The sequence below is a fragment of the Abramis brama genome (assembly GCF_963993115.1).
Source record: "Abramis brama genome assembly, chromosome: 10".
Taxonomy (NCBI): Eukaryota; Metazoa; Chordata; class Actinopteri; order Cypriniformes; family Leuciscidae; genus Abramis; species Abramis brama.
In genome coordinates, this window is record NC_139972.1 from 18,926,060 (window position 1) to 18,947,688 (window position 21,629).

The 21,629-nt window shown below is 36.2% G+C and overlaps 1 protein-coding gene across 4 annotated transcripts in view; it reads right to left on the bottom strand.

Annotated features, from left to right (window-relative positions):
- mcamb (melanoma cell adhesion molecule b) overlaps window positions 1-21,124 on the bottom strand; it is a 32,876-nt gene extending 11,752 nt beyond the window's left edge. The window contains exon 1 of one of the 4 annotated variants that reach the window (XM_084125727.1): window positions 20,903-21,124. In XM_084125727.1, the coding sequence (XP_083981853.1) occupies window positions 20,903-20,960 (58 nt within the window). In that variant the 5' untranslated portion in view covers window positions 20,961-21,124. The remainder of the gene's footprint in view (window positions 1-20,902) is intronic. The other 3 variants (XM_084125729.1, XM_084125730.1, XM_084125728.1) reach the window with 3 other exon arrangements.
- Between the last annotated feature and the right edge of the window lie 505 nt (window positions 21,125-21,629).

Consider the following 21,629-nt stretch of genomic DNA (forward strand, 5'->3'; position numbering starts at 1 on the left):
TGCATCCTTAATTTTTTTAAAGGTACACTATTTAACTTTTTTTGTTCATAATTAACTCTTTACCCGCCATTGACAGAATCTTCTGTCATTTATGAGACAACGCTCCCACTGCCATTCATTTTATGGAATTTTCCGTGTTATCACTGTTAAACTGTAGGGGCGCTATTACACATCTTCTGAAAAAGGCAAAAAAGGAGCTTTGTTCCCCTCAGTTGGCAATCTATTCAACAAAATACCTCAATGACCTGCTGAAAAAAGCCGAGGGGCCAGAGATTCTTCACCACAGTCTCCTCTAACGGGTTGGTTTTCGTGGGAAATTGTGTACATACATCACTCGCCCGTGCTTGTCTCGTCATATCCGTAAATAGAGAAAAGTTGCTCCGGCTACTTTGACGCGTGTATATGGTGTGGGAGTAACATAGGTTAGTTGTCATAATGAGCGAGAAAGGTTGACATGAAGCACACTAAATCTCCAACCTCGCCCATCAATCACCCATTTAAAAAACACAGAACAGAGGAGAGTCTGCTGGCAAAAGGAGAAGGCAACAGAGCTCGTAATAAAACAAGAATCAACACTGGCTTAGCTTTTTCAATTACTCATCAGGTAAGTAAGGTATTTTATTTTAACAGATAAATTGCAATATGTAGCTCTCTAACAGAGTTCATTGAAAAGCATTATCTATTCTGAAGGGTCATTTCATTATGTTTGTTGTAGTACTGTGCTGACATTTATTTTCAAGTACTACAGCTGCATAGTGAAGCAAAGTGCTGGAGCCACTATGTCAATCACCACATGCTTTATTTATAGGACGTTCCACAGAATTACAGCATAAACAAACACCGACGGCCTACAGCAGCTCTGCTGTATAAGCTACCACTTCCTCTGGTGAATTTAGTTTTCTTCACAAATTACGCAGATGTTTGTTTAATACCTAATGATGCACAAGTTGTTTTATTAGGGTTGTTTATTTGGCCCTGTAGATTATCTTGTGCTAGATGAAAACCTGCTGCCAAGGGAGATGACTTGTGTTACGGGACAACAGACAGGAGAATGACTGTGCTTGGCGACAGCAAGCCTGCTTAATAGAGGATATTTCCTTGTGCATAACTTCATGAGGCAAATACAAGGGTTAGTTGACATGTCCTATCACATCTAAGTATAACAGTACCATATCAGGTGTGTTTGGCACTATGAAAAGGTCTCCTATCATGCCAGCGAGGTTGCATGCAATGGACCAAAGACAGACATTCTTTACTAAAATTACAGCACTTCAAAGTAGGCTGATGCAATTATACACAAAAAAGCCTTTTTTTTCAAGATTTACACATTTAAAATAATAGTAAAATTTCATCAAATTGAATTGAATAATTCTTACATATTATTCATATTATGAATTAAGAATTTTAAATGAGCAAAAAAACTAGAGCTTAAAAAAACATTTTGTGTAAATCTTAATGGAACAAGGGAATGGACCATTTCCACTCAAAAAAAAAAAAAGTCAAGCCTTTTTTCAAGATTTACAAATTTAAATTAATAGTAAAATTCCACCAAATTAAATTGAATAATCCTTACAAATCTTGAAAAAAAATTATATATATATATATATATATATATATATATATATATATATATATATATATATATATATATATATTAATTTTTTTTTCAAGATTTGTACAGAATGTTTTATTAAGCTCTAGTTTTTTTGCTCATTTAAAATTCTTAATTCATAATATGAATAATATGTAAGAATTATTAAATTCAATTTGATGAAATTTTACTATTATTTTACTTTTACTCATTTCAAATTCTTAATTCAAAATATGTAAGGATTATTCAATTTAATTTGGTGGAATTTTACTATTAATTTAAATTTGTAAATCTTGAAAAAAGGCTTGACTTTTTTTTTTTTGGAGTATAGCAATATATTACACTGATTAGCAATCACAATTTAAAAATCTGTATTTATGTTGATGATTAAGAAACATTTCACATTTATTAAGTAGGGCCAAATTCTGTTTTTTTTATTTTTTTTATTATTATTAATGTTTAATATAACAAAAAAGAGTTGTGCAACATATATTTTTACTTTCATATTTTTTATTTAAAATGTTATTATTATTATTATTATTATTTAGTTAAATATATTACCTTAAATGCACTATTAATTAACTTTTCAATTTATTAACAACACAGTGGTAACTTTAAAAAATCTGGTAATATAAGCCAAAAAAGCATACAGATTAAAAAAAAATAAACCATCCACTTTTAGCATACCATTTTCAATGTTAGATAATTTGAGATGCACAAATTCCAATTCTCTGTACTATTCTGAATGGGACGCAGTCATTGTTAATGTAAATTCATATGGTTCCATCATTCGGCTAACCTAACAAAGGTGAGCTTTTCTTTAGGACAAGCCATAAAAGCAATCTAGCAACCTTTTATTATGAATATGAATGTCAGGTTGTTGGTGTATATATAGACCTCCGCATGCTGTCAGTCAAACATCAGAGTAAAGAGACAGGTGTGCTCTGAAGAAGAGTACTTCCTATTAAAGCACAAACGGCAGGCACTTCTAGCTTCCCAGCTAATTATTGCCTTGACCTGAGGTTCAGAATTTCTTTTTAAAAGGCTTTAATGGGTGTAGAGTGAAGTTCCTGTACTTCAGCCTGGGCTGCTAAATGACATGGACAGAGTGTTGGAAAGCCTTAAGAAGAGCAGCCTGAGCCAAATGCGATACAAAGCTTTTTAAGTTATCGCAAGATCTTTAAAGCAGTTTTATGGTGAGATTAAAGTAATGAGAACATAATCACTATTTATAAGCCCAAAATCTTACAGTGACTAAGCTGGAGCTGGTGTGACCTTGGAAAAGCATACCGTACTATAACCGCTGTCTGAGTGTTTTATTATTACTCTCAAGTGGAGAGATAACACACAAAAGCAGCTGTTAAACTCCGTCTCACACTCCCAGAGTGTCACACACACACCAGCAACCCACAACATTGAACGTCAGCCTGTCGCCCCCCGCGACAACATTCAAGATTTATAAGAATAAACGGTGCACTTAAAAATGTTAGTCTTGATTGGTTCACAAAAAGCATCTGTCTGAGCTCACAAACACACAAGCAAACAAAAACTCAACAATCATAACAAATGGACTTCGTCTCTGGAGTGAATTAGCAATGATCTCTGTGGACTTTTCCCCAAGCATCCTCCCATGAACCTCCACTTCCCCTCCGTCCTTTTTTCCCACGTCTCGGACGAATCATGCTCACTGCATGCTTGGGGAAAGCAAAAATAGCTGCTGATTTCTGGGGTATGGGAACAAGCAGCGGGACATTATTTATGCTGCATTGATTGTGATGACTTGCCCTGAGAAGAATGGGATATGCGATGGAGATCTCTCATTGGTTGAGCGGATGATCTAAAGCTCTAAAGATAGCCGGTATCCCGACGTGATGGAGCGCCAGAGAGCGGCCCATTCCTTTTTTGGTGTACTGGAAATTGGCATGATGTTGGGTTCTACTTCACAAGCTTCCCAGCGTGCCAAAAGACCGGCATTTACCTTGTGACACAAGTATGCGGGATAGAAAATAAAATAGATAAAAAAGAAATGTTTGTTAGGTTAAACATCTTTTAATCTCCAGAAATGGAATGTTGTGATGATCACATAAGTCTCATATTCTGAAGGCCAGAATTATCTAAACAGAAGATCACAGAGAGGACTGGACTGTCTGGGAGAAAACTTGCAAAACTTAGATCCTAGTGAGGTGCTTTGAAACAGAAACCTGACAACAAATGTACTCTTCTACATATTCCATGTCCCAGGGTTTGATTTTTATCAAAACTATGAAAATAAAAAAAAGTGTGACAATATTAATTAGGTGTATTTAGAATAGATGCTATGATGTCGTACATCGTACAAAAAAATGTTTCAGTCGCCATCATTTCCACCACATAATGCTGACATAATTTGAGATGTGGTGGGAATTTTGATTACTTTTAGAAAAAAAATACTTCCTGCTAATGGACACATTAAGTCTACAGGGCCAAAAGTGCCCATAGTTGAAGAAATGGCCAAATGCTTTCAAAAATATTTTTGTATGTCCCAAGTGGACATATTGGACCTACATTTGTTTAAACACAGAAACCTCAGTTTACTATTGGAGACTGGAGAGTCAAGTATTGGTGGCCTACTGTAATGCAGCAATGCAATGATATAAGAATAACTATGAGCTCTTGCCAAGCCATTCTCAATAGAAAAGCATAATGTCAAATTGGTAGTTTGTCCCTTTAAAAAGCTCTCAAATTGGAGGTGATCATGACATCATTCTCTGAATCAGACGATTCCATTTCAAGTTTTTCACATTTTTCATTTGAGTCTTCATGCCAAGCGAACAGCACATTTCTGTTGGCTCAAGACTGAGCTGCTGTGTCTGCCTGAGGAGGAGACGGTCATACAGACCGTAAAAAGCTTCTTAGATGTTTGTGATCAGCAGAGATGGGTGTTTCAGGAAACACCATAAATTATTAAGTTGCATAAATGAAGGATGAGAAGAATCCACTTTTCCTTGTCAACATCAGCTCCCTGAGGAACATCTATCCCTGTTCACTAGCTAATAGCTGAAGGGCTTCAAAGCCTGAGCCAGTGGCTGTTTACAACCTGCTTCACTACATGCAAATGGATCCCCTGCCAGACTGTAAAAGGTCCTGGGGGCTACAAGAAGATGGAAGGAAGTCCACAATCACAAACAGACTTGTATGTGGTGTTTGAACTGAAAATCAAGACGTTTCTATATTAAAAAGTGCACATTGTATTGACTGCACATTTGCAGTGTATTTAATATTATGATGGTAAGAAAATCTTTCTTAAAGCTACAGTATCAGTTAAAACAATGGCATTAAGCTACTGACGCCATAAAGCCAAATTTACAGCACCGCCACAAAAAGACTGTAAGACATTTCACCTGCTTTGATCTAACAAATGGGGTAACATGAGCAGGGGTGAGACCACACAATGGACAGAGTGGCATTTGCCCACCCAGAAAGATGGCTGCCGTATAATATTGTGCTGCTGAATAAAAGTATTAATTTATTTTAGAACTTTTTTATGGTATCTAAAACTTGCAGAGGTTACAATGAATTGAAATAAGTTGCAAGACCATCTGAGCCAGCTGTGAATTTCAGAAAAAACATTAATGGTTTTGGTTTACAGCAAAAAGGTGGGAAGGTGCCATGGATAAGGATTTTATATGTTATGTCAAGAACTATCTAGAGGGATTTGTGGTGGTATGTATCGCTGGGGAAAACTTTCACTTATGGCAAAGGTCCAGAATGAAGAACCAGGGACACAAGACTCTATAAGGGGGAGCAGTAAAACGGTGAGGGAAGTCTCTGAGGAATGTCTGGCATCTCTGGCCATATGATGGCTGGGATAAGATGACTATTATGGAGCACCCTCTGTCCCGCAAGCCAGACGCTCCACAATTCATTCTCTGTCATCAGCCACTAACCCCACAAGTGTCCGTTTCACTTGCAAGTGGGAAAGGCGGCACCATTCTAAAGGAAATTAGGCACGCCTGCACCAAATCAGGATATATGCAGGATCCACAATGACAAAACTATTTTTCAGGTCATGAATCCTGAGCTGAGAACACGGAGGGGTCTGTATGACAAAGGTTACAAGGTTGGGAGCCTCATAAATTACTCTACTGTGCCTGTAAAGAGCCCATGAAATGACTTGATGAATGCAGTTTTCTATCCTGTGTGTTGACGTATTTACAATGAAACAGAACATTTCAGGATATATCAAAGAGCTCATCCATTAAAAAAAGATAGGCTTTGGTTAACATGATTTGCTATGTGTTAATGCTAGTCAGTGGCAGATATTGGGGGGAAGGACATCATTTTAAAGAGCATTTCATTTGTCAAAAATCTGTGCAATACAGGATGAGTCATTAATATTTTTGGTCCATTTTCCTGGAAGAGAAAGACTCTCAATTTTAAATGCATATATCAGCAAAAAAACAAAAAGAAAATTCAAATCAACTTATAGGTTAATAAAAAATTCACACAGGAAAAAACAGATGTGACTCACTTTTGACATATATTTTGTCTGCTTTCAGAGACAGACAGGGGCCTGTTTGCTAAAATCAGATCACATGGCCGAGCTCTTTAACTTAGCTTTTCATGTCAGCATTATGAAGGTGTTTGAGCCTGAAATCCTCCTCAGCTCTCCTCCTTCACATCTCACTAATGTGTTTATCTAAAAGACTTCTGTATAATCAAATAAAAACTGATTTCAAAAGAATTTCTGTCTTAAGGTGATGTCAGAGCTGCTCTGGCCATTCAAGCTAAAGTGTGTTAAACACTTTCTCCTACCCCAGTTTAAGTTGAAAAACAACTATAAGTAAGCCATTCATCAGCTGATATCCCAGAAGAGTGTAAACACTGGCTCTAAACCTCTGCTCCGTTTGTTTGAGCGATCTGACAGCGGTCAATGTAAAGCTCAACCAATGATGTGTGTTGGTTCTTAGATTAAGAAACTGCTTTGAACACAATGGCACAGACATGGCATGGCATGTATTATTTCAGTGAATATAATAATAATGACTTAAATGTGGGTTTCAAACACAGAGGGTCCTATCATACACCTGGTGCAATGCTGCGCCAGACGAGACGCAAGTGTTTTTTGCTAGTTTCACCCCGACGCAGATATCATTTTCACGTCCTGCACCACGTTGTTTAAATAGCAATAGTGTTGTTGGCGCGTTGCTATTTTGAGGCAACTGAAATATACTGCGCCATTGACCAACTGAAACCTGGTCTAAAGTCAATGGCACAATATTTTTTTGGTTATTTAAAGAGCACGTTAGTAATGTGCGCATATAGGCAAGTCCACAACACGCATACACTCTGCTTATTACACACACAAGGACGCACAGCAGCACACAAACATGCCAAATATTTAAAAATAAAAAGGATTACAATGTAAAAGATTAATATTGTGTACATAAAGATATGGTGGAATCCTGCTTGTCCCGTAGATGGTCTGCTTGCACACGAGCAGATCCGTTTGCTTTTTTTTTGTCTTTCCGCTTGCAAATTCCGCTATGTAAATAGCAATCCACCATGGTGCGAGCGCAACTGGTTTTTAAAGGGAATGGGAGATGAGACTCTGATTGGTTTATTGCACGTTATACCAACAACACACCCATTACTCATTAAGAGAATAGGGACACCCCTTTTAGACCATGTATGCGCCAGGCACGCCGACCATTTTTCCCGTCTTTAAGTGGATTCGGACACGCCCTAAGTTCACTTGCACTTTAGACCATATGCTTAAATCGTTAAAAAAGGGCCCCAAACGTCAAACTGTTACTCACACACATGTAAACAACAAAGCACAAGACTAGAGAGAGACATTGGATCTATGAACCGTGACACAAACATCACGTGACAGGAAAAACCTGCTGCATGCTTTACCTCTTTTCTCTAGGCCTTTACATAGAGCAGAAAACAGAAGATGTGTTACATGGCATTATCAGACTCTTTATTTACTGCATGTTATGGAATTTATTGAATTTTACTTCCTTAATTTGCAGCCCTAAAAGGGACAGGAAAAAGGGGTGGGGTTATATTGTCTAATATAAAATATAAAATTCCTTTTTCAAAATGTAAAAAATGCTAAATGTATTAAAAAACAAACAAATTGCTACACATATTGAATCGGCCGCTAGACTAAAAAAACAGCCCAAAAAAGTGAATTCAACAGAAAAAAAAATTGCATAACAAGAAAAAAAAAAAAGGAAGGAATTTTAAGGAACCATAGATGCGTTTCAGACACAAAGGCTGTTCCACCTAGGTTTCTTATACTGCCTCCTCAGAGATCACATTTTAGCATGTTGCACATATCCTTTGTGATGAGAAGAAGCCAATCCCAAAATACACTGTATGGAGGATTTTTTTTAAAATTAATCATAACTAACATTTATTTTCTTTGCAGGATTAACATTTATATGCTTTGAAAACTAAATGTCCCCAACACTTGGGCCAAAGTTAGTGTGTCTGAGAATTAAAAGAGGAAACAAAACTAGACTGTCTAAATATATAACCTCATGACCTAACAACAAGCTAAGGTATCAAGGAATTCAAATTTGCTTATATGCCTACTTACAGATTTTCACTTAGTAACAGAGAATCTTAAACCCTATTCGGACTGGATTAGTTTATCATGGAGAGGTGGGCTAATAATTACCAGAGCTTCTCAGTGATTTTAGTCCCGTCCAAATGTGCCATCTCAGTAATCATTAAGGACAATGTCAGTAAAGATTACGGTGACTTTTCCCGTCTGTTAAAAGGTCCGGAAAAATTACCTCAGGTAATAATCCCGTGCATATTTACCCGCTGTAAATATGTACGCAAACATTCCGTCATTTTCTGAGTAAAAGACGTTTTCCGCGTATTTTCAAGTATGGAGGCACTTGAAACAGCATTCAGACGGTGGGACAAGTCTGAGGCAAAAACAGCACTTGTCAGAGGCATGAAACTTCTTTTAGCTTTGGGTAGGCTAAGTCCCTATTACCAACAGAATCCAATCAGAATTGAATTAATAAATCGACTAAACTACACACACTGATATATGTGTGTGTGTGTGTGTGTGTGTGTGTGTGTTTTATTTATTATTTTTATTATTATTATTTTATTAATGCACTTCAAGGCAATGTACAGTCAGAACTGGTGTGCGTGCGTGTGTTTGCGCACGTGATATCAGGAAGCAACGTAATACACACATGAGACAGGGAGGTGACAGCGGTGCATAAATCGAGTTACCCTCCCACTTCTGCTAGTTTGACTGAGATTTCTTATCCCGTGCGAATTGGCCTTTAATATTACAGCATCCTGTGGTAAAATTACATCACTACATGTACTCTTGTAAAACAAAACGCGTAGGAAAAGGGCTTTACTGTTAGCTTAGCAACATTCTTAAGTCATTTGCAAATCCATTGCAAGTATAGTCTCTCATGCGGTACGCTAGTTGTGTGGTGCACAGTAGAGCATTCCAGTTTATTCACTTATTAGGTTTCTTAAGACAGCTCTCTAGGTGTTGAAAGACAGCTTTAATTACAGATTCATTGCCATGCGATTATTAGTAATTAAATATACAGTTGTGTGCGTTTCACATTTTAAGAGCTATTGAAAGACAATACCTCCATTCAGAGGACAATCACCCTCTGGCCATCCACATCCACAACTCATAATTTCCATCCCGATCTCCAGCACAAGATGATCCAGGGCTCTATTTTAAGAACACATAATTGCTAAAAAGTTTCAGAAGGCCACAAAAATGAGGCCAATCACAATGCCAGTTTACTTAACTGCTGCCATACAAGCCTTCATATTGAGCATTAAACCAAGGCTCTGTCTCTAAGCTCACAGTGATTCTCAGTTGCACATGAGACAGCAAATTCAACAGAACATGATTTACAAACATAAAAATAGTTTGGGCTCGGGATTTGTATGCTGACAAACTGATGTTCTCCAAAACTGCACTGCGGTTCTGTTTAAAATCATTCGGCCGTGCCCTGAAAATATTTTGATTTCTTAAGTATACATTTTAAAATATTACTTGCCAACAAAATATTCTGAATGAACTCCAAACAAACTGATGTACAACTACAATGACGTATCATGCCCTGCAGCCTCTACGCCACCCAAAGTGTCAAACCACTGATCTAAATGGCATGACATTTTTAACTTCATCCCACATCTGCAAACATTACTGATGTAAAGGGATCCATTAATACAACTTAGATCCATTTGAAATGGCAAACCACTGCAGACACATGAACTGTGACCTATTCATTGTCAAGTCTAGCAAACAGAACAGCTGTAAACTCATTTTTCCCATAGCACATAAGCATTCAGATTCTTTTATAAATCTAGAAAAATATAGTCCAACATGATTTGTTCTTATTGAGTTAAAGTAGCCAGGAGATGCAGAATGTTAGAAGCAGTTAGACTGTGGCACATGGCCAGAGCTGAGCAGAGTGCAGTTCCTCTGAGGCCTCGACGCAGCCTCCAGACCTCCAGAACAAGAGCCGCATTCAGGCCTACTGCGTTCCCAGCGGGCAGGACTGTGGGCCCAGCCGACTCTTGCAAATTAAAGAGTTCTGTCTTCAGACCACAATACTGTTTCCTCTAACCATGCATCTCATGTCCCCAAAGTACAGCAAATGTTCTGGAGAATGAATTAAACTGGGCATCATTTTTGGACTAATTCCGGACAGGAAGTGACGTTATTCTCTTCGGAATAGTTTTTTCATCATTTGCTGACCCAAGTCTTTCTTTCAAAAACCTGTATGAATTTCTGTCTTCTTGAGATTGTCCAGTCTGCTCTTTTCCATACAATGAAAGTGAATGGTAACCACGGCTGTCAAGCAGGATTATTTTCAGTGAATAACTACTCACGCAAATCTATTTTATAGCTTCAGAAGACTTGGAATATAGTACAATATAGAATGGTGTGATGCTTTTTGACTTTTTTTGGAGATTAACAGGCCGCAATCACCATCCACTTGAATGGAAGAGAGCAGCTCGGACATTCTGCTAAACTTCTCATTTTCCACAGATGAAAGTAAAACATTTTTTAATGTTAAATATGCATGAACTATCCCTTTAAGAAAGACTTGCAGATTGAACCTGTTGTCTCTTAAACCCTTGAATCTTTCAAATTGACTAAAAAAATTGACCCTCATAAACCCTCAAAATTCGTTCTTTGTTTTTAAGTAGACAGTTAGTGTGGTCAGGTTCAGAAACGGAAGTGACAGAAATCTTCCATCTGTCTTCAGACATGTTATCAATAATGCAAAGTTAGAGTGTGTTGAACAAAGACTGAGATAATTTATTGTCTATACATTCATTATTCATTCATCATGCACTGAAATGTTCGCAGAAGTTCAAATTATGAACAGGGATACAACATTTATAAAAGAAAAGCATACTACTGTATAAACTACTGTACACACTACCACTTTCAACTCTTTTCAACAATGATAATAATAATAAATGTTACTTTAGCAAATCAGCATATCAGAGTGATTTATGAAGGATCATGTGACACTGAAGACTGCAGTAATGGCTGCTGAAAATGACAGTTAAACTACATTTTAAAACATATTCAAATAGAAAACAGTTATGTTAAATAGCAAATATATTTCACAGCATTACTGTTTTTAATGCATTTTGATCAAATAAATGCAGCTTTGGTGCATGAATATAAGAGACTTCTGTCAAATTTAAAAATCTAAAAATTCTAAACAAAATCGTACAACCACAAACTTTCAAACACTAATGTAAATTAATTTTCACCAATTTTTACTGTTAAATTAACCTTGCAAAAAATGGCAAAATTTCACAGATTTGTTGAAAATGAATTACGTCTCAAAATGCAGCACCTTCAAGTCAACATCCAGGGTTAAAACTGTAGCTTCTAGCTTGTTCCACAGATCTCAAATGCAAACATAGAGGTTTACCTTTACACAAACTGGCCAGCAGGGCTCTTTTTCCAGCCCACATGTGGCCAGTTCCATCAGGAAATATTTATTCACTTGTCAGAAATGAATGCTATATCTACATCTAACGAAACAATCTCAGGTTTTTTTGTTTTATTACGATGCTGCTCTGAAGATGTGAGAAATAATAGTCCAGTAATGAGAGCTTTTTATTTTCTAATCATTCAAAACGAAAACTATTGTCTATGAGTCTCATCTAAGTAGACAGTGATTGACACTCTCTATTATGGGACTAACCTCTGAAGTTATGTGATCCGCCAGACCATATGAATATGACTTTATGCACTGCATGACAACGTATAATGAGCTTGACCATTCATAGTTATTATCAACCACATTCCCAAACAATCAGATAAGTGAGTATGTGCTGGTCATAAAAGGAAATGAGTCTGAAAGTAATGCAGACTCTGTGTTTGAGCAATCAGGGTGAATCATATGGTAACACAGCGAGAGAGGTGGTGTTGTGGGGGTGGGGTAGACTCGCTTTCTGAAACCTGAACTTGAGCATGTTCTGTGATTGTTTGAATGCCAGGTGTGAGCGGCTGTTTGCTGGGACCCACATGCAGAACAGTGAAAGAAGTTTGGGAATGTGTCCACAGATCTAGTCAGTGCTGGTGACATTAAACAGCTTTAGCTACACTGCAAACAAATCTCTTAATCAGTATTTTTGTCCCGTTTTGAGTCAAGATATCTAAACATCCTTAATATGATCAAATTTGCAAGATAAAACTGCATAGATATTAAGGCTTGTTTTAGAGTTTCTTTTTTGAGTAAGGACAACATAAGGCGCCATTAGTTAATGCATTAATTAAATTGATAACGAGCAATACATATTTATTAATCTTTGTTAACGTTAGTTAATAACGTGTTCATATAGTTCACGTTAGCTGAAGTTTATTAAATAAATAATATTAACAGATACTACTTTTAATTTTAATGTATTAGTGAATGTTAAAATTAACATAAACTAAGATTAATAAGTGCTTCACAAGTATTTTTCATTGTTAGGTCATGTTAACTAATGTTGTTAACTGTTAACAAATGGAACCTTATTGTAAAAGTGTAATTTTTTTCTTACCCTATTTGAAAAATAGATGCTGATTTGGGAAACAAAAACACTGATTTTCATTTTCATTATATAAAATATCACTATACATGTGACCCTAAACAGTGAATGGGAACTAAATATAATAAAAGAGCACATTTCAACCAGACAGTTGACAATTCTTTCCAAACAGACCATCTGTGTGTTTAAAACTGTAAGAGGTAAATCTGCGGCACAAGATTTTTTATTCCAACGCAGATTTTCATTTGACATCCTGAATAACTGCTAATGATAATATTTAATTCTGGAAAGCCCTCCACACACAGCTCATATGATGATGTCCAACAACACATACCACACTTTCCAACATTGTCTGATTCCCTTGACCACCATAGCATTAACATTTGCTTGAAAATGTTAAAGTGCACACACTACAGTTTTGATATAATTTTTCACGAACCAGTTTAACACATAGCTCTAATTTAAAATGAAAAACCTTTGCAATGCTTGAAATATTATAAATTGTGCAGTACCTAATGGAGGCAGAACAATTAAATACGCTTATTTGGAAATGACTAAGCTCCAAGGAATCAAACATTAATAAATCCAGCTGCAAAGGAATTGTGGAGCCTCTGATCTCACTGTTCACTTACAGAGTTCAATACCATCTACCATCCTTAGGAAAGAGTTTAAAGTCACAATTATCTTGATCTGTTCTCTCTCTCTCTCTCTCACTCACTCACTCACTCACTCACACTCACTTGCTCTGTAGCTGTTTTATGCTCTTCTTGGAAATGGAAGTGTTATGTTAATGGTCAAGACTTTTGCAAGCTTATAAGCAGCATGCATTTACAAAAACTTTGCGATTGGAAAGCTATGGCAGAGTTTATGAAGTTTGCTCACTTACTGCATAGATAAAACATGCATGACGGTAACAGCAGCAAGTGACCCTTGCTTGAAACATTATGTATGAAATAAATATAATATTAAAAATCATGTTTAATTTCTATTCCAATAATGTCACTCAAAAAAAATACTGTTTTCAAACAGGTTTCCAGAACTCTTCGTCTGTCTGCCACTGGTTGGCCAAAAAATATATAGTTGTTGCAAACTCACATCATTGGTTAGGCATTTCTATGTTGGGCTGGTCGGGATGATCAAACGAACAGAATAATGTTTGGATAAGGCCACAGTGTTTACATTTTGGGGAGAAAATGTACTTGTTTTGTTAAATTTCTAAGTATTTCAACTAACATAAAAACACTGAAAAATGACAAAAAAACGATTAATTTTATTAAATGCGTCTCCTCATGAAACTACAAAAAATGGGAAACAAGCTTGTCAAATGCAATAATGACTTTTCCTGAAAACAAGCCAAGCCTTCAAACTTCAGTTTATATAGCAATAGTTTAACAAGAGTGCAGGGATTTTTATGCTAGCAGAGATCTGGGTTGTGTCACTTTAATCTCAACATTACCCAGACACATATTTATACAACACTGATAGACACAGAATTTCATACGCAGGTTTCTTCTTCTGTTATAAGGACCAGTATTTAGAGCATAGATATGGATAGAACGGAAAAGTAATGCATATTCATGCATAATAAGCATACAGATTATTCCTCACACTAGAGAACATCTAGGTCTGAGCAGAAACAGAGAGCAGTATGAAGGGGAAATGACTCTCAGTTGAGCACAGTGATTGAACACTAATGGATGGTCAGCTGCTATCCATCACTCAAACAAACTAGGGCTCAGACCCAGAATGCCTCTCATCAACAACATACTGTAGCACACACTGAATGAAAGGCATGCAGTAATCATCACTAATGACATGTGATGAACACAAAAAGCTCAGACAGAGGATACGGTCATATCTGAAGTGGTCATAGCACAGTTTACTTTTTTGACCTCACAGACTGGAATAAATGAAATAAAACTTCCCTGAACAACCTTCTGTTTGGAATAAACATATTATGCTTTATATCGTAGTTTTGTAAAGGACCTTGGGAGTTGTAAATAAAGATGGTGCCAGTTTGTATAAAACAAAGGAGTGTGAGCAGGGACGGATTATGACTTGTAAAGGCCCTGGGGCCAGTTATCTCCAAAGGCCCCCTCAGTGCGATAATAAAATCGTTTTTTAATAAATATAATGCACAATGTTGTTGGTGAAGACAGGGCTGCCAAATCTCACGCATTGTATGTTGACACTGTTCTCCGTTTTTTCACGCAAAGAAAAATCCCGAAGCAAAGAGGCCACTGACACCAATAGACAAGACAAGGCAGGTTACTTTTGATCAGACGCGGCGTCAGTCGATTTTGCCGGGGCTTCAGCACCGAATGTTTTGAGTGTGGCCCCGAATGTATTTTGAAAAGTTGACTGACAAATATGAAACCAGACAATAGCCTATGTAAACCCCCGAAATCATAAGTTGCCTTATTTTATTGTGCTTTGGCTTTGTTGCTGTCTCTGACTGGTGATTGTTGAAATCTCTCACACAGAGACGCACCACGTGAGTGATTTCAGCCTATCCTAGAATATCTCCAGGATTTGCGCACAACAGCAAACAATCTCACAGCAATAAAAAAAAAAAAATAAATAACGCAGTCAGCACCGCCGCACAGTCCTCTGTCAGATGAGATGTTTTCAGGCTATATGCAGGGGCGTTTCTAGATTTTTAAAAAATCAATGGCTGAGCCCGAAATGTCAGGGGCTGGGGTTATAAGATAACATGATTAATTCAGCCCTGGCACTGTAGCCACACCAGCCCACGAAGTTGGTTTCAACTTTTTTCTTTCTTGAGTTAATCAATGTTTTTGGCCCTAATCAACTAAAAACAACTTTTTCTAACTTCTAACTTTTAAAAAGAAAAAAGTTGCTTAAACCAATCTTTAATGCTAATATATAAATTGCTCATTTGCCTCTGGACACAAAAAGATTGCACTGGTGTTTGATTGAAATGTAACATCTATGCAAAATAATCCTTGAAAGATTACTCATTTAAAGCCATTCCTGTTTGGAATATGTGATTGTGTATTGCCAACAATAAGCAGAAACATTCTGCATTTCCATTTTGTACTGTGGATCATTCATAACAACATTTATCCTCATTCTCATGGTTACGAATCTGTTATCTGCTTGACAAATAAGTGATGCTGACACTGCTTTTAAAGCTATTGTTATCCAATTTGTTTGGCCTTCAAACACCTTAAAATGCACATATGCAGGTCCGAGAAATCCAAATTTTAGAACCCCCCTAATACCTCACATATCAATGTGCGTGTTTGTGTGGTAATGTGGGCTGGGGTGGCTACAGTGCCAGGGATGAATTTTCGAACCAGTCTGCCCCCTGCATATAGGCCTACAATATTATTCTCTGTATCGAATCATGTTATCTTATAACCCCAGCCCCTCGTTTCGGACCCAGCCCCTGATGTTATTAAAAACTAGAAACGCCCCTGCTTTTGATATGAAACATGGTCTCAGCTTTCAAATTATGTCAATTTTATTACGAAATTCAAACAATAAATACCGTTTTGGCGCTCTTTAATATGACGTGACAGATCGCTGTAGCACCTCGGTTCAAGCGGCACGTGAACTGATCTAAAGCTCTTCTTTAGTTAGTAAATAAATTCGAATGAACTATGTTGGAAGATACAGTAGCCTACAACTTGCTGAAATGTACCATGTCTCATGTAATCACTCAATCAGTGCTTCAACCGCGGAAATAGGTCAATAAAACAACTGGAGAACAATATGTCACGTAACGTAACATTTAGGCCTACCTCAGAAAAGCCATGACCACAGCATATAGCTAGAAAAATTAACTTGGCCTATAGAGACTAGAGAGGAGTATTTTTGCGAAATATATGCACTATATTACATATCATAATTTTACTCATATCATTAAAAATATTAAAACGTTATTATTATAAAAAAACATGTTATATTTGAGTTGTTAATTTCAACCTTTAATAATAATATCAACTCCCTGTATGTTTACAGCATTAGTGAGAGATTTTTCTTATTTTTTGTAAGTTTTAATTTTTCAAGGAGAAATACAGAAAGCAGGCCTTCAATAGTTTCCTAAATCAAAGACACTTGAAAGTTTATGCAATTACATATATATCAAAACAGTATTAATAATAATAAAAAATATATATATACATATATACACACACACACATACATACACATGTGTATATATATATATATATATAGTCTATATATATATATACACATACACACATACATACATACACACACATATACATATAAAAACAATTATCAATACAGAGTGTATTCTTAGTGAGAGATTTTTCCTTGAGAAAAATTAACATGTAGCTATATATGGTACCTGATATTTATCCAAATTAATTGATGTAAACATTGTTACATGTTGTTACTAAACTTAATGAAATTCTGTTTGGTCAGCAAATGGTTTGAGAATAACAATACACTTGTGATGCAAAGATAAAGTTTGATTTATATTCATAGGCTGCCTGCTGAACATGGGTTAGCTCTTATATTTCTGAACTCTCAAAGTTCAGATTAATGCATTAAAATGTAGAAAATATCTTGCCCCCAAATCTAGAAGAACTGAGTTCCACCCCTCATAGTCTCACAAAATCCTGTGGATTGTTTTGATGTCACTTGTCTAGTTGTGATAGGTATTGCAATCTGATTGGACCAGCCGTTTTCGAGTGCTGTGGCTACTAAAATTTGGTTTGACCAGTAAAAAAAGCTGTAATTTCCAATATACACTTTAATTGCCTTTTATATTTCATCGTTCAAACAACTGTAGAGTGAAGGGTGTACGCTTTTACTTTTTACAGTTAAATAATAGCTATGCTAAAACATACACTGTAAAAAGTGAACAGTTGGATCAACTTAAAAAAATTACTTCAATTGGTAACACCTAAAGAAATTAAGTTTTCTCAACTTAAATTATCACATTTTATCATGAAAAACGTTTTTACAGTGTACTCTATTGCTCTCTCTAGGCCCATTTTGTTGGATCATTTATAATTAGGCAACAAAAAAATATGCAAATGAGGCAAATAAAAAATTAGGCAATGTTTAAAAATTTAGTCTCAATTCAACTTAAATAGGCCTAGTTATTTTTCCACTACCTTTCACACACAAAAATAAGCTCAAAGAGTGGTTCTAATAAATATAATTTTAAACAGGATGGGACAATAGTTCTGTAAGACGTTTTGGGGCTGTAGGAAACTCAGAAGCGAAGACCAGGAGACTTGGTTGTATCTTCAGCAGGATTCTTTATTGAGAACACAAAGCTGTCGGTAGCTGCAGTCATCAAGTCTTACTAAGGCAGTGTACATTGTAGTTTATATACATTTAGAGGGCAGTGCTTAGAAATGGAGACAAAGCACCTGGGTGACGACCTTAAACAAAGCATGCAAATGAAGTATACAGGTTTAGGAAACCCGCCCTAGACTTTAGAGTGTTAACAATCCTAATCCAATCAGCATAACTATCTATTATAGATCTATTAAAGACAGAGGGTGAGAGTCTCAGTAATCTGACTCATTTAACTTACAATAGAGAGAACAGGACTGGCAGAAATCACTTGCTGGAAACTTTGATTAACAGCTGATATCATCATCATAACCTTAAATGCTAAAAACTTTTACATTGATACAAAAATTGTATTTCAAATAAATACTGTTCTTTTGAACTTTCTATTCATCAAAGAATCGAATAATGTATTACGGTTTCCACAACAATATTAAGCAGCACAAGTTTTCTTCCTTCATCAGCAAATATGCATATTAGAATTTTAAAGAATGCTTTCTGAAGGATAATGTGACACTGAAGACTGGAGTAATGATGCTGAAAAATCACAGGAATAAATTCATAAATAAAATTGCCATTTGACATTATACAGTACATCGAAAGAAAAATCTAATCTTGTTTCTTCAAGTAGCTTTAATGTTGACTAGTATTATTACTAACACCACCCATGAATAAGTGCATCAGTTTCAATCTCAAGACAACAATTTAAACATATTCTGACTAAATAAATATATTCTATATAACTGACTCTAATGCTATGGCTGTTTTACATAAATGAGTGTTGGAGCTTACACTTTAAAGACAATTTTAGCACCGCTAGCATGCTTAAGACTTCCTTACTTCCTTGTATCCGATACATACAATTAAATACAAAGACCTTGACTGTTTTTCTACGTCTTTGTAAGAGTAAATGCACATTATCTTTGACATAGCCCTGAGATAGAAAATGGCCTTTAACCCTTAATTGGATGGTGTCAAGAATGACAATTTGTTTCTTTATGTGCTAAAATGTTGAGATCCAAGTGCTCAAGTCTTTCAATGACTCAGAGAGGGAGGCATCTCTTCAAAGCATCACTAAAGCTTTGTTCACTGTATGCACTTCATACAAACCATGTTCAACCCCCCGGAATCTGACACAGAACAAGACAGCTGCAAAACACACAATTGGAATTTCGGCACCACATACAAGAGAACATGTTAACACAAAGTAGTCAATCATTTCTTTTGATCTGACTAAAGAACAGGTTAATTTATTGTTGTCTAATAAACATCTCTGAATGTATGGGCTATTTTATCTCGTGAGCTAATGATGGATTCAATCAACTTGGAATAGTAACTCTAAAATGGTCCAAACTAGATATCCTGAATAGTAATCAATAGTTAGTTTTGATTGCCTAATTATTTAAAGAGATAAAATGCTGCAGAAGCAATAAGTGCTGCACATTTTCAGTTCCCACGCTGGGAACAGTTATGGATAATATTACACTGATAAAAATCAAATGCACCAAAACAGACCTAATCCATTTATTTTAGACTACTGATCTTATTGTATATTTGCCCTTGTTTCTACTGGAAAAGCAGATGACGTAAGTCGAGTGTTTTAAGTCTATTTTCTTAAAAAATCTTTTTTCTCTGTCAAAAAAAAAAAAAAATGGGGGGGGGGGTGATGAAATGAGTACAGTTTGTGACTTACTCTATTATCAGTGTCCATTTCTAAATCAGCAACAGCAGTTAAAAGGCTGAAGGATGTGACGAGCTACACTACAGATTAGATCAGAACTCCAAAGGTGTGCAGGAATGGAAGTCAAGGAGGAGGAAAGCAGGAGGCTGAAACAGGAGGTCAGCACGACAAGGAAAAGCATGAATAGTGGTCAACGGAAGAGAGGATAATTACGCAAAAGGATAAAATAAGAAATAGTGAGGAAGTTCGCACAGATGGGGAGATAAAAGGGTGAGGGAAACAATGTATAAATAAAAACTTAAACGTCTGTTAACAGATGCTTCTGAACAAAGAAAATGCCATTGGTGCAGGGGATGCAGTTCCTTCCTTTCCTTGTCGATCCTCGCGCCTAATTATACAAAAATGTAGTAGTAGGCCACTCCATCATATATTCAACACAGCTCCTAAACACATCTGCAAGCTATGATCCAGTGATTCATCACAAATTAGATAATCTCGTGGTAAACAGTCTTAAAAAAAAACCTGAATGTTATCTAACCACAGACCGCGTGAAGGCAATGACATAGACCTGCTACTGTGTCTGCCACAAAACTCCTTTCACTGCTCGGACTGAAGCCCCTCCAGTTAAGAACATCTCCTCACATCAGGATCCTTTGCTTATCCATAATGCTACAATAACGTTGTTTTACCCATAAGTCATAACAATGTGTCTTTTTCGACTAAATTAAAATGCAAAATTAAAGTGTTACAATGTAAAAAATGTCAACCTTTAAAAAACAGTTTAATACTTAAATAATACATTACATTTAAATGAAAGAGGCTTTTAAATATCATTAAAGTTAATTTCACATTTTGGCCAAAGAACATCAAGGTGAAATACTCAATACTCACTCAAGACTGCTTAAGTTGAAATCAGCTAAATTATTTCACTTTCTTTTAATTCAAATCTGCATGTGGGGTGTTGGTAATGATGTTCAAATTTTGTTGAATCATTTCTTGCAACGTATTTGCAAACTTTACATTTATATAAAATAATAATAATCACTGAAGTATTCTGTAACCTTGTTTATGATCTGAAGCATATATTTCCTTTTGAAAACCATTAGTTTAAATTACAATCATCCTAAGAATTTAAATAGTTTAGCTTTTATCACCCCAGATGCAGCATGGATTGTGAATGCATTACAATGTACAATGTTCTCATTAAATTCTCATGAACGATGAAAGCATCTCACCATTTTTGTTGTAAACTTTCCCGCACAATTGAAACTTTGACTTACTTTTGCACGTGAGGACGATCAGTCCCACGACCAAGGGCGCGATATAACGGAGGGTCATGTCTTGCTGATCCGAGGTTTGATGTAAGGAGATTGTGCGCGCTGGAGAGCTGAAGTGTCCTGTAGATCATCAGAGAGGGCAGATGTTTGCACGGAGAGCGCGTGAAGTGCGGAGAGATGAGTGGGAGGAACCTAGTGGGCTGCGCCCTATGCCACACTGCAACACTAACGCACATGAAACACGGACATTAGCAATAGTCAAGATTTAAATCGTTAATATGCTTGTCAATTCAGCTTATACATGTATTTTTCTGGAAACTATATGTATAAAGTTTGTGAACCCTTCAGAATTTTCCATATCTGCATACATTTCACGTCAGCTTGAATGAATTTGACCCATTCATTTTTAAACACTGCTTCAATTCAGTAATGTTGTCAGTCTCCCTGCATAAACTGCTTTCTTCAAGTTCTTCCAACATTTCTGTTGGGTTAAGGTCGGGACTTGCTATTCCAAAACTTCTGCTTTAACCATTCAGACTTATGCTTTCAGGGTTGTTTTATGTTGATTCGTCGTGCGACAGTTCCAAGACTTACACCCTTGACTTTGTGATGCAGCTTCTCATTTAGCTTGAACAATATTGGTAGGCTTAGTGTACATGACATGGCAATATTAGAGTTTTTATTTTTTATTTTTTTATTAATCCATATTGTCCGAAATTGGATATTGCTT